Here is a 14,707-nt window from a genome sequence, read left to right as displayed (position 1 = left end):
GTAAGGGATTTTCTTAGCATGAAGGCAGCCTAATAGTGCTCCTGGCTCCCACAACTCCCTGAAGCTACAAAGAACAACTAACTATCCAAATAACTTTTTAAACTTTGATTTATATACAGTATGTCATTTATGGTCATTTCTATGACTACTATTTAATAATCTACATTTGCAAAAACCAAGCTTTCAAAGTCATTATCAAACTACAGACACAGTCATAAGTATGTCTTGTACAATGGCGAGAGAGAAGATGAATACATGGCGCCACTCTGACCCTTTACAAGTGAACCTCGTGGACTTGAAGAATTTACCACAAAAATGTTGATAACAAACAACATTGTCTGCAAAACCAACAACCCATAAACCTTACCATGGATATTCAGCGGTCCATCAGCAAGTAACTAGACAAAACCCAGGACCATAATGTGAGCTCAAACCTTAACTGACCTCACCGCTGTAACTAGTTGTCACACTAATGACCACTGCACCTAGTTTTTGCATAATTTGTCACCTTGTCCAATTAATGCACCTTTGAAGGCAAACAAGCCAGTGAAATTACTAACTGCATAATTAGAGCTACATGTAACAGGCATATGGAGATATGTGGATTATCAGAAACGCTTCCTTATTTATTACCTAATATTACCAGTGACAATAATGACAATAATCATCAAGGTTACATTTCTCAGTGAAAGCATTTAAAGCATTACTTATCTCTTTCTTTTATGGTGTTTCAGATTCACAATGCCACGAAAACTCTTCCATTGTGAAATGTCCTTCAGTTGAGATTAATAATTCAGACTATCACATTCACTGGCATCACTTTAATGGTGAATCCATTTTAAAGAGTAGATACAAACTGTTTGAAGAACTCACTATAAAATACATTAATATGTATATTCAGTGGACACTTTCAGAGTAAATTCACTGGTTATTAATACTACAAATGACCAAAAAACTGAATGAGAACAAAATGTAAAAACTTTGGTGTAGTGCTAACCTTACCAAAATACACACCCAAATAGACAACAGTACAGCATTGTGCAGTATCCACATGAGAAAAGGCAGCGGTAAGAGAATTTGAGAATTGGCGCAGAGAAAATGAAACTGATGAAAATTGGTGACAATACAGCTACCCACCCACCGTTGAAAGCTGCTGATGAGGCGACTGAAACAGTCGAGCGCTTCACCTACCTAGGTAGCGTGATTACAGCAGACGGTGATGTTGAGCATGACGTCTTCCAACGGCTCGGGAAAGCTGCAGGCATTTTCCAACGTATGCGCAGCGTTTGGGCTGCATCAAACATCACCACTGCGCTGAAAATTCTGCTATACTTGTCCATCATATTACCAACAGCCACATATGCCAGTGAAACGTGGAAGAACACTGTGAAAATAGCCCACAAGCTAGATGTGTTCCACCAGTGATGTCTTCAAAAAATTTTGCGAGTAATGTATCGGAATCATGTCACCAACTAAGAAATCCTAGCATGGACTGGCAAACGGCCGCTATCCAAGATAGTGGCAAAACGTCGACTACAGCTGGCAGGACAAGTGTTGCGAATGCCGGACCATCGGCACCCTTTGACGGCAATGACCTGGACACCATCAGAAGGAGTGAGGAGAAGAGGCCGACCCAAAGAGGCTTGGAGAAGCACCTTCAAGGAAGATTTGGCCTGGGAAGGCCTCCAACTTGCAAATGCATAAAATATAGCCACCAATCAAAATCCCTGGAGAGTGCTTGCTGCCCAATGTGCCCAGTTGCACAGGCGGATCTAAGTCTAAATGCCTTTGTATGAATGGACCAAGTGCTAAGAAACAAGAGTGCAAAGCATTTGGCAGGAACAATAATAGTGTGATTCCTTCCACCCTTCAGCTCATTGTATCAGGCATGGCCAAAGCTTGGAGTCCGTGGAAGTATATGGGTGACAGAGGTGTATACAAAATATTGGTGTTCAGGCTGTTAATAATGCTCAACAGCATGTTATTATGTCTTGAACCAACACAGGCTTTCTGAAAAATACCACCCAGCTCTTCTGTGAAAGCAAGGAAGGTCAAAAGAGGTCTTGTCTTCAGCATGTTACAGTCTACCCATGATCCATTACTATTTGGGGCTACCAGTGAAAGACAGATGAACACCAGTCCCTCACTACATTTGCATTTATTCATTTATCAGCCATGTTTCTGGGGTGGCACAGCGAGTAGCACTGGTACTTCACAGCTCCTGGAGTGTGAATTTGGACATAGCCTGAAATCCAGCTCAGTGTGTGTAAAATCTGCATATTCTCCCCCTGTTCATATGGGTTTCCTCTGGGTGTTTTGGATTCCTCCCAAAGTCCAAAGATGTGGTTCAGGTAACCCTATAAAGTGCGCATAGTGTATCAATCTGTGGCTACCCTGTGTCAGTGAGACCTCTAAATTGCCCTTCATGTGCATTTTGCCCTCTGCATCCAGGAAAAGCTGCAGACCACCAACACCTTACGCTGGGCAAGCAGTTAATTGATAATGGATGAGACACCTTCTCTCCAAAGCACCATATAATTAACTAATTTACATTTAATAATTTAGCTGACGCTTTTCTCCAAAGCAACTTATAATGTTAAGCTACTATAGCTATTTATACAGATGGGTAACTTTACTTGAGAAATTTAGGGTAATCACCTTGCTCAAGGGTATAACAGCAAGAGGTGGAACTTGAACCTACCACTTCTGGATCCAAAGACACTAGCCCTAACCACTACACTACCAGCTGCCTTTACTCAAGAGAAATGTCATCTTAATTTATCTACACATTAAAATTAAAATTATTCTCATCTGTTGAGCTAGACTGCTACTGGAAAAATTCAGGCTGAATACCTCTACCAAAGGTCCCTGTAGGAATCTGAATCCTGTAACCTCCTGTCTGCCACTTAGATGCCTGCTGTCACAGGTGTAATTACAGTCTTTCAATGAAGGTATTCACAGGTGCTGAAAACAGTCAGCCTTCTGAGATCCACAAAATCCACTCGATTTCGCTAACCACTCTAGTTACAGTACCATGTCTGAAGTCTGACAAAATGCATCTGAAGAACTTCAGTTTGGTTAAGTCAAGCCTTTTTTTTAATCTTTCGTCTGATAACTAACAATTACAATGAAAGACATTCTACCATGTGTGAATCCATATCTGAGACGTGAGATGGAAGAAATTCAAAACATTTACAGTATCCTCCCATTAATCACAGATAATAAACCCGGAGGTGCTGACAGATTGTTTTGTCATTTGACAAGGGGGACGGCAGCTCTGCCTCAGTTTAAGCCTTCTATATACTGGTGCGTAATTTATTACTAAATGGAAAAAAAATCCCACCAAGAGCAGCACATGCCTTCTGGCATTATCAAACAGGGTGTGTTTCATTTGCTGTTGTTGTTTTTTTATTAATAAAGAGTACAGGAAAATGTGTCAGGTACAGCAGCAGAAGCACTATACTGAGTGACTCTCTTGAACCTCTGTGCTTAGCAACATGGGGTTTTATGGGTTTGAATAGAACCTAAATCATTTTAAAATCAGAAAATATGCATGCTTGTGAATATACTTGTCAGAGGTAATGTTGTTCTGACAGGCCACAGTGTCGCGTCAGAACCAGGCAATCCGCTCACAAACCATTATTCTCCTGCTGTAACAGGAATACGGTCAATTTAACATGTACAGTTACATAAAGGGATGGCAGAAGTGACAAAAAGTATGCTCGGCCCAACCTATCGGTGTTATGATTGGACAAAAGGCATGTTGTTCCTTTAATTATTTACACACCAATGGGGGTTATGCCACTCAAGGGGTTACCCATACCCAGCCAGAGCACAATTCAGATCCACTACACTGAAGGTAACTGTTAATTATGGTTTTCACATTCACTGTTTCGTTGTTTAAATATCTAAACTTAGCCTTCCTAGAGCTTATAGAAAGTTCTAAAATTTCTTCAACTAAAGCCCTGTGGTATAATAAATTACTGGGGAAAATTACACTTTAAACCCTCATTACTCTGCCAACGTCCAGTCAGTGTGTTATATTATGGTTTTGAAATATTTTAATTCTTACAAAACTATTTTTGCTCATTCCTCTAGTCTTGTACTATTTCACTGAATAAAAGAAACAATTTTCCATATAAATCCAGCAACCTTCCAAATAGGACCCCCCCAGAGAGTCTATGTCTTCAGTGGTATAATGGCTGTCTGCATTAATCTATGCCAGAGAAAACATTGTTTGACAACAGCAACAGAAACTGCACACTGTCAAGTAGTAAATAGCTCTTAAATTCTCTGCTGTGAAATATAAATAATACATAATGAATAATGAATGAAAAATGCTAAGAAAATAGATGAATCTTTGGATACAACATTAGACACAATAACTAGTTGTCAGCCCAATGTATAAAATTGTTCAATTTCTGTTTTATTGTGCCATACAGCAATATGTTTTTGGGCAATCCCTAGACCTCGTTTTGTCAATTCTATTTAGATTTACTTATCGATACTGTTCCCATTTTGGGCTACATTGTAAGGGTTTATTCAACTCACTTGTAGTAATACTCATCGAAAGGGACACGATCGAAATATAGTAATACTACCTAATTATTATGATTACAGAAATTATAGAAAAAAAACTAATGTGCATAACTTTAAAATTTGTCTTCCTGTCTTCAGACTCCACATGATAATCCTTAATTTGTTCTGGTAATCTGCCTTGTGCAAACTGCTGACCTATGATGGATAAATCAAGCTGCCGTATTTCTCCTTAACTTGAACAAATTAATCTGACAGTGAGCTCTGCAAAACCCCTTAAACAAACATTTTAATCAAAGTTAGTTTTGTCATATTTAGTGACACGCTGTCCCAGCAGCGTTAGTCTCCTGAGGACAAGCACAGCCCAAACATGCCACTGTTACAAGTGATGTCTGAGGTGTATCCCGCTCTCATTTATTTGAATCCTTATCTGCATAATGCCAATAATAAAATAATGCAGAAAAGGCCCTCCTTCCTTGTTTTTTTGTAAATTATTAGATCTGTGATTTCAGAAATGAGTGCTAAAAGTTTCATGTACGCAGGGAAAGTTTTGCTTCAGTGTTAGTCAAAGTGAAGAGGAGTGGGCACCTTTCAGACTGAAGCAAGGCCACTTAGCTATGATCCACATAATTCATAATTGTCCTGCAGGTATAATCCACAAAACTTTGAAACTGCACTCAATTAAACCAATCATTTCGATCATTTAAGGTTTTCCTTTTACATTTTGCTAAACAGGTCTCCTTCAAGGGAAAACTGGAAAAGACTGATCATTTCCAGTAGATGGTCGTAATGGTGGGGTTTAAATTTACTAAATTAAAACATTTTCACATACTTATCTGGAAAAAACGTGAGAAGTATCTTATTAAACTGCTCACGTTTTTGTCGTCGCACCTTTTAGGCACAACATTAGACCGTAGCCAAACCAGAGCACGTACCTCAAGGTTACCACGCTTGACGCTTTTTCTACACTAACCCGGTTGTACTGTATTTATTAAACATACGAAAAATATGCTCTTACATCTAATTACGTAATTTCTAGTATCGCGAAAGACTGCGTGGCCGCGAATTTCTCACGGTAATGTCTTTCTTCAGAACTTGTGTGACATTTTACCTAAAACAGGGATCAGTAGAACCAATTAGAAGGACGTCACCAGACTATTTTTTTCCTTCTCGTGCGCAGTATATTAAACCAGTCTGCCTCTACGACGTTGTTTCTATAATAACTGAACTATATTAAACGAACTACTTGAAATAATATCTATTTTTAAGTTTTATGTCGCGCCTTTAATGATGTTTTACAAACCCTAAAAGAACTACTGAGGGGGATCCTCCTGTTCGTGAAGGCAGAGAGAGACCCGCGCTCTGGTAGGAAGATTCCAGAATATGAACACACTCGGCGCCAGCGAGAAAACGTCTGCGTCGACAAAGACACCAAAACGCAGTAATTTTTACTGTAGCATCTGAAAATACGCCACACACTTGCCCAGAAAATAAAAGAAAATTATCTATTGTTAAGTAAATACGCTACAAAAATCCGCCCGGCAGCCCTTCTTCGCTACACTACAGCCACTGCGTGAGCGCTTCGCCCCGCCCAGCGCTGTAATGTTTATGTGTATGTCTATATATTTATATTATATTACAAATAAAGATAAAATACGTTCATTGTGTACACCTATTGGGTCTGCTGGCTTTGGTAGGAAGTATCGGGAAGAGGGGACGCGGAGACGCGATGCCATGTCGCGCGGCCGCTCCTCAGCCGGCCACTGCGTCACAGCGCGGAGCGGCTCGCCGTCTGGCTGCTCCCATCCAGACACTCAGCCTTCCCCGCAGTGTCTTCCCCGCGCCGACCGGCGCGAGCCCCACACCGCGTGCGCCTGAACGCGAACACACGATGGAGGCGCAGAGGAAGCGGACGTCGTGTGTGTCGGTGGCCGTCAGTGCCGCTTCTTACCATTTTATTTGCAGCTGCGTCATAGTCGAAGTCTGAAGTTTTGAATGTGGCGGAGGTGGTGTTGGACGGCATCGCCGAAATAATGCACTATTTTTTTTTTTCTACGTAAAACCAAAACAAATAAAATTAAAAAAAAAAATGTGAAAGTAAAAAAAAAAAAAAAAACTAAAATAAACTAGCGATCGCCTCCTCTTTCAGTTCTTCCTTTCCCTGCAAAAACAAAACGAATATATCAGATGACAGTGAAAGTTACTAAATCAGCTGTACAAGGTTTTCTGTAGAGTGTGAACTTGTGTGAGGTGGACAACCTTTACAATTTCACATTTCAATTATAAATATTTATTATTTTGCGATTTAAAAAAAAAACATGACTGAAAATGGTGGCATTTTTGACAGTATCACATTTTGACTTGGAACTCCAATTAATTCAAAAAATCTTCTAAATGTACGAAGCGACCAGTTCAGAAAATTGAACGAGAGGGTGTGGAGATTGTAACACTCTTTTCACCCAAAGAGCGCAATGGTCACCTACGCGCTAAATGTCCACCAAAAACTCGTCTTTTAAGAGTATTACTTTGAGAAATATGCAGCCGTGCTCGAGATGTTATAACCCCTTCAGCTATTAAAGCGCCCCTCTCGTGCTTCCCTTTAACATGGCGGTTGCTGAATCTCTGCCAAATTTCTATTTTTCCTTTTTCTCTCCCTTGGATTTCATTTTGCAGCGCAAAGCGTCAGAGAAAATATTTCGTGTGAAACTCCCATGGCAAAAGAAAAACAAAACAAAAAAAAAAACTTTCACAAATCGCGTCAAGTTATATGAAAAAGCTAATACCCACCTAGGCCGGTAAGAAGAGGTAGGATAAATGATACAGGTCTAAATGATACATATTCAGAGTTTTATTTTTTGGACGGACTCAGTGTCTAAAATTGAAAAGAATAATGGCAACAAGTAGCTAAAGGTAACAACGTGTATTATTGGATTTTAACTTCCCTGAAAAAAAGCCAAGATTCTAAAAAGTTATGTAAACATAAAGAAAATAATTAAAAGATGGGCATGGCTGTGATACTTACTAGCTAGAAATCGCAATACTCAACTTTTTGGTCAAAACTAATTCACACTGTTGGGAGCACGTTTCGAAGTTCAGCCAAATCTAGTCCTCCGCATCTCCTTGAGGCGCATTTCTGAAGTAAAGTTTTTCAAGAAAATTCATTTTCTAAAGGGTACTTCTTAAACGCCGGTACTCAAGCTTTATATATTTTACAGAAACTTTGGGGGAATGAAGTGGAGCAGTAAATCAATATGAATGAACACCAGGCTGGAATATGATTCATCTGCAAGTCCATTCCCACCAAAGGAACACAGGAGAACACAATGGATTAAGCAGCATTGTGCAACATCATGTCTGAGCATGTCCAATGTTGTATAACAGTGTAAAGTAACCACATTCAATATGTTCCCAATCTACATTTGTGAAAGGGAGCGCTGAAATAAAAGAGCAGCTCACTTCCCCAGTCAGTTACTGTGTGGACATCTTCAACCTGAAAGACCTGGCCTACAAACCATGTGGTGACTGTCATGGTCCCTAGTTTAAACAAGCTTAAACCTTTATTTGAACTGTAGTTGAACCTGGCAAGTGTTGTATAACCTGAACTAAACCCACAATAAATCAAAAATGGAATCTCCACAATGCATTGCATACTTTGTTTGACAATATGTTTAATACACAAGTTTTTTGAATAAATATCAAGGCATTCAGGCAACTCAAGGGAAACTGTTACGGTTAACCGTGTTGCCGGTATCGTCACCTTCTTTACCGAGTCTTGAAAGTAAGGGCATTTTCATACATTAAATAAATTCCAAGCAAGTTTTTGAATGCACAGCGTATCACAAGCAAACATGTTCCATGACATAAAGTTTTAACACCAAACCCAAGGAAACGGTCAAGTACGACACTTTTTTTTTTTCTATAGATGGCTCTGGGGTATAACTAATGTGAACCTGTAAGTGCCACAAGTGATGTTACGGAGAACAGTACCCCAAGAATACCACTTCTGAGGCCCTGGAAGAAAATCAGTTACAGTCTTTGAGGTTCCACGTTGTTTATAGTGGGCTTGCGGTCTAATTTACGTACTTTGGATGCTTGATCATTGTCTCCATTTCCAGTTGATTATGCTCTCCAGTAGGTCTAATTGATCTTTGCCCAAATGAAATGGTGTATATGAACTTGCGCTAAAAACAGTTACATTCAGCATTGGTCTAATATGTAAAATTAAGGGGGAAAACTGCTTACTGTATGCCCAAATGGGCATCCACAAATGTCTCCTCAGGTTGTTAACTCCACAAGAGCATAGTAAGTCACTCTATGTAGGTCACAAATATGCAACCAGTTCAATTACATTTCATTTCAGTCTTTCAGTGAGAATCCCACACTCTACATGTCACCACATGTCAACATGAACATAAGCGGAACTTACTTTTTTCAAATTATTGCATAAGCATAATCATGTGCATTAAGGTACAATGGACCACATAAAACAGACATTATGACACAATTAAGGTTCATGCATATGCATCGGTTGCCTGCGAGATTCATAACGACTTTTACATAGAGTATATTCCCAGCAAAATCAATAATTAAAGATGGACAAAGACAAATTTGTTACTGGATTTTAGGCGCATTAGAATAACCGTGCAGATTATATTCTCGGTGTTTATATTTATTTGACTGCAAACGAAAATGCATGGTAAATGCACTTGGCACACTGATCATCATTTTGGAAATGTCAGGAAAATGGAATTAGCTTGTGTCCTTCTTTCAAACCGTTTCAAGTCCACATCTGATCGTGGGGTGTCTGTTTAAGACACATCTGCAGCTGAGAAACCCCCCACCCGCTTTGGACCGCGACCGCGCGTCCTGGACCGCACATTATTATTATCGCACATTACACATTATCACTAAAACACGCGTTTCTTCTTGTACGTGGGACATTCATTCGCCGCTCAAGCCCCGTTTCTGTTTCAATTTAAAAAAAAACATTTTAAAATTTAAAAAAAAAAAAAAAAAAAAAAAAAAAAAAAACTGTTCAAGTTCAGGTGCCGATCGCGACGTTCAACCCGCACATCTGCAAAAGCGCACTAAAATTCTGCCAGTTTCTCCTCCATTAAATGCCCGCTCCTGCTCCTCCTCCTCCAAATTGGGTTTATTTTTGTATTTTATTTTGGACCGTGCGAGCTGATCTCGTTCAGAGGGCTATTTAGCACGGGCTCGAGGTGGTTTCAGTGAGTGGATCACAGTGTTAGTTACCCGTCGTGCCAGTCCCAGGCCTGACCCTTTTCGTGCGCGCTCGCTCCCGGTTCCTCCTTCAGCTCCTCTCCCTGTCCTCCTCCTCCCCAGCCGGCGAGGCCTGCTCCAGCGGCACCGCTCGCTCCGCGCCGCGCTCACTGCGGAATCCGGCGAGCTTCGGCGTTCCGCCGGGTCCTAGAGCCCGTCACCGCCGGGTCCATCCGCTCCGTGGGTCCATCCGCTCCGTGACATCACCAAACCCCTGGGCCTTCTTACAGCTATAGTACTATGAGTGACCTTTCTTTAGCTGACGTCTTTGTCGAAGGCTACTTGCAGCGCTACAGTGGGATTTGCCTCTCAAGCCACAGGGTTTTCTTACAGTATCAATTCAGGGTAAGAATCTTACTCAAGGCTACTACAGTGGCAGCGGGACTCAAGCAGGGATCCATTCCTTCAGAAGCCAAAAAACAGTTGTAACCTCTACCTACCTGCTACCTGCTCTCTGCCCAGTAACAACTGCAAGTGCAATTTTACTCGAAATGTAACGGTGGCTTTTCCCTTTGAAGCCCACCCTTGCGCTCAGTATTAGGCCGTGCTACGTTCGCTTGTAAAGTGTCACCTTAAGATAATTTGGAGCCTTTTCTTTTGTCCACAGATGGTCCCCGGATTACGAACGAATTCCGTTCCTAAATCTGTCTTTAAGTTGAATTTGTACGTAAAGTCGGAACAGTTCGGTGTGGTTCGTATAATGTCAGATAGTCAAAGGTTTGTCTTAGTATAGTGTATCGTATACCTTTCTACATGTAAAAAACATTAAAGAAACACTTCCAGATACACTGAAACATCTTTCACACAATAATACAGCAATAATAATGGTAAAAATGATAATAATAATAAATACACACAGAAATACACACACGTCATCTGAAACCGCTTGTCCCATGGGGGGTCACAGGGAGCCGGAGCCTAGCCTGGCAGCGCAGGGCCTAAGGCTGGAGGGGGAGGGGACACACCCAAAATGGGACGCCAGTCCATCGCAAAGCACACCAAGCGGGACTCGAACCCCAGACCCACCAGAGAGCAGGATCCAGTCAAACCCACTGTGCCACCGCCACCCCCCATAATAATAAATATTACTACAATATTTATAAAAGAGAGGGAGAGACATCAGGACAGAGCCTTTTACACGCTCCATTATTTTCACTTTGTCCTTTGAAATTTTTCCAATCGTTTGCTGACTGTAGCCTAACGCTTTTCCAACATTCGTTGGTGTTTCACCTTTTTTCCGATCGCTTTATTATTTCTACTTTAATTTCAGTTGTGATCGTTTTCCTTTTATGTGGTGCATCACCATCACATGCATCACATTTACTTTTTGGTACCATGGTTACAAGGGTGAAAACAAAAAATGAAAGCCAAGTACAGTAACACACAAGACACTGTTAACAGCAACATGCTCTGACTGAAAAGAAGGAAGTGTTTGTCCTACCTCGGGTCCCACGCGCTCACAAGCTGACAAACCGCTGTAGACACACAATATTTTGATGCACGTCACAAAGTAGCGCCCATTTGTTATTACGAACCATTGTATGTAAGTCAAATTTTTAATATAACGGGCTTTACGGGGGGGTGGTTCATAACTACGAGTTGTACTTAAGTCAGACGTTCATAACTGGAGACTGCCTGTATATCCAAAAATAGTAATGTACAGCACCAGTCCAGAAACTACATATTGATTCGTTTTGTCTGTTAGTTCTCTTGCCTCTTAAATAGCAGTGATCAATAGATTATTTCCTTGAACACAAAAAGGTACTGTATCAACATTGGCGATACATCCACAGTTTTAGAAATACACAATGGAAATCTATCCTTCATGTTGATGCCATTACTTAGTGTTACTTATATATGTATAAATGCTCCAATTTCAAATGAACTGAAAGCATAAAATTATTTGTAACCAAATACTTGAACCCTCTAAGACTAGGATTTCTGACAAGCATGAACAAGGAAAAAGAAATGCTTCGACATGTGCATCTTTTTGTGTTGCGCCTCACTAAAATGCAAAATCTCATACATGCACACCTTAATATCAGTGAAATAATTTAACAGTTATTAAAAAAAGGTGATATTAATAGAGTATGTAGTAAATTGGGTGCAATTCATGCAGTTTTCATTTCACTGTTTTCATTATATTCACTGAATTAGCTAATGACAGTTATATAGTATAGTAGTTATTACTGAAGAACAATGTTAGAAATTCAAGCAGAGTTTAGACACAGCAACATGCCAAATGCTAAACCTGTTGATAGTGCATTAATTATTAACTTACTTCTCATAAATATTTTCTTGCAACATGATTTTGATGTCTATATCTGGGTCTACACTTTCACGATAAAACCTGCTGGAACGCTCTAATACCATGGACATACAGACAGAAGCAGCAGTCCACATTCCTTGACAGCTGGATTTCTTTTGTGTTCGGTGTGTTGTTCTGGAGTGTCAGAAGATTCTGAATTGAGTTGTTCTTTCAGTGCTGTAGAAGTCAGACAGAGAAAAGAGAAAAAGCAGTTCTGTAAGCTGTTGAATCTGGTGGTGGTCACGGTGAATTGAACAAAATTAAAATTGTCATTACAGTGATTTGCCTTTTAAACATATTATTGTTTAACCTACTAACTTATTCATAACATCTGTTTGTTTAACCTATTTATAAGAATTGATACATATTTTCAGAAAATAAATTCTACATGTAATGAATGAACATTTAGCTGACACTTTTCTCCAAAGCAACTTACAGGGTTAGGCTACTTACAACTATTTACTCATTTACCCAGCTGGGTTTTTTTCTCCCTAACAGAGCAATTTTTGGGTAAGCATCAAGGGTACTAGAGCTGGAGATCAGACTCAAACCTGCAACCTTTGTGTCACGCCCCCGGGATCAAGCCGAGTGACCGCACCTGCAGCTTGTTAACCCGGTCCAGTATAAAGGGAGCTCCGTAACCGCACAGAGGGGTGGATTCTTGCAAACGCCTCCTTGTGTGGATTTGCAGTCTCAGCGTCTTCTCCTTGACCCTAGTTCCCTGCTTCGATCGTTGACTCCCGGTTCCTGACCCTCGCGTGCTTTCTTGAGTTTAGCCTCTCCTGCATATTGACGTCTGCGCCTTGAAGACCTTCGCCTGTCCCTGACCATCGTGTTTTGTCCAGCCCAACAAACTCATTCAGAAATAAAGAACCGACCCGCAATTGGGTCCATTCACTCACCTCCTGTCTCCCGTCTGCCTGTGTGACACTTTGGGTCCAAAGGCAGCAGCTCCAACCACTGCACTACCAACCGCCCTTTTGCAGTAACATAGAAGTTTACAGCACAAGATCTTACATATTCAAAATTATTTAGTATATATATGTGAAAAGGAACAGAGACAAATTTCAAATGCCAAAAGGAAAATGCACATATTGAAATCATGTATTTATTTTAATTCAAAATATTTACTTGATTTATTTGTTAGATGCTTAGATGCTTTCTTCATAGCCTGTCACATCATACACATTAGGTGGTTTACGAAAGAAACTATAGTGATCATGCAATTGGAAGAGGCAACAAAATTATAGCGCCCAACAATCCCTACCAATTCTATATGCAGTTACTTGTGTAATGTACGATACTTTGAATGCTGATGTAAAAAGCAGCGTGAGATCCACCAACTGTATTTTGAGTCTCACGAGGCCACTTATGTCTCTTCATCCCTTGTTGAAACTTTTGTTTTCTCTGACTTGTATGGCGACTTTGGAAAAAAAAGTGTCAGCTAAATTAATCAATGTAAAACATAAATGTTAACAATACTGTGACTATATAATAAAAGCGGACTAAATTCTGCCAGTTTCTCCATCGTTAAATGCCCACTCCTGCTCCTCCTCCTCCTCCTCCTCCTCCTCCAAACTGGGTTTTATTTGTATTTTATTTTGGACCGTGCGAGCTTATCTCGTTCAGAGGGCTATTTAGCACGGGTTCGAGGTGGTTTGAGTGAGTGGATCACAGTGTTAGTTACCCATCGTGCCAGTCCCAGGCCTGACCCTTTTCCTGCGCGCTTGCTCCCGGTTCCTCCTTCAGTTCCTCTCACTGTCCCTTCAGCTCCTCTCTCTGTCCTCCTCCTCCCCAGCCGGCGAGGCCTTCTCCAGCAGCACCGCTCTCTCCGCGCCGTGCTCACTGCGGAACCCAGCGAGCTTCGGCGTTCCACCTGGTCCTAGAGCCCGTCACCACTGGGTCCATCTACTCCGTGACATCACCAAACTCCTGGGCCTTCTTACAGCTATAGTACTATGACTGACCTTTCTTTAGCTGACGTCTTTGTCGAAGGCTACTTGCAGCGCTACAGTGGGATTTGCCCCTCAAGCCACAGGGTTTTTGGAAGTATCATTTCAGGGTAAGAATCTTACTCAAGGCTACTATAGTGGTGTAGGCTGACATATGGGGGTGTGGTGGTGCAGCGGGGTTGACCGGGTCCTGCTCTCTGGTGGGTCTGGGGTTCAAGTTGCGGTTGGGGTGCCTTGTGACGGACTGGCGTCCCATTCTGGGTGTGTCCCGACCTTGTGCCATGTGTTTCTGGGTTAGGCGCCAGCTCGCTGCGACCCCGCTTGGGACAAGTGGCTTCAGCCAATGTGTGTGCATGTACTACTGTGGCAGTGGGACTCAAACAGGGATCCTTCAGAAGTCAAGGAACAGTTCTAACCTCTGTGCTACCTGCTCTCTGCCCAGTAACAAGTGGAATTTACTCAAAATGTAACAATGGCTTTTCCGCATGAAACCGACCCTTGCGCTCACTATTAAGCCATGCTACATTTGCTTGCAAAGTGTCACCTATTTGCACACTTTCCTCAAAGATGTGTCATAATCTGTATACAAGGCTTGTAGAATGTAAGATAATTTGCAGCCTTTTTTTTT

The 14,707-nt window shown here is 41.1% G+C and overlaps 1 protein-coding gene across 5 annotated transcripts in view; it reads right to left on the bottom strand.

The window, feature by feature from the left end:
• The window catches only part of dnmt3ab (DNA (cytosine-5-)-methyltransferase 3 alpha b), a 144,331-nt gene extending 130,391 nt beyond the window's left edge, over positions 1 to 13,940 (bottom strand). For 2 of the 5 annotated variants that reach the window (XM_029250493.1, XM_029250502.1), the window contains exons 1-3: positions 13,815 to 13,939; positions 12,190 to 12,304; positions 6,488 to 6,697 (exon numbers count right to left, since the gene is read on the bottom strand). In XM_029250493.1, coding sequence (XP_029106326.1) covers positions 6,488 to 6,559 — 72 coding nt within the window. In that variant the 5' untranslated portion in view covers positions 6,560 to 6,697; positions 12,190 to 12,304; positions 13,815 to 13,939. Of the gene's footprint in view, positions 1 to 6,487; positions 6,698 to 9,792; positions 10,628 to 12,189; positions 12,305 to 13,814 lie in introns of those variants that run through there. The other 3 variants (XM_029250489.1, XM_029250492.1, XM_029250495.1) reach the window with 3 other exon arrangements.
• Positions 13,941 to 14,707: the final 767 nt, after the last annotated feature.

The sequence above is a fragment of the Scleropages formosus genome, chromosome 1, assembly GCF_900964775.1.
Source record: "Scleropages formosus chromosome 1, fSclFor1.1, whole genome shotgun sequence".
In the NCBI taxonomy this organism is placed as follows: Eukaryota; Metazoa; Chordata; class Actinopteri; order Osteoglossiformes; family Osteoglossidae; genus Scleropages; species Scleropages formosus.
Note: the sequence above shows the minus strand (reverse complement) of the source record. Positions and strands in the feature narration are given on the sequence as shown.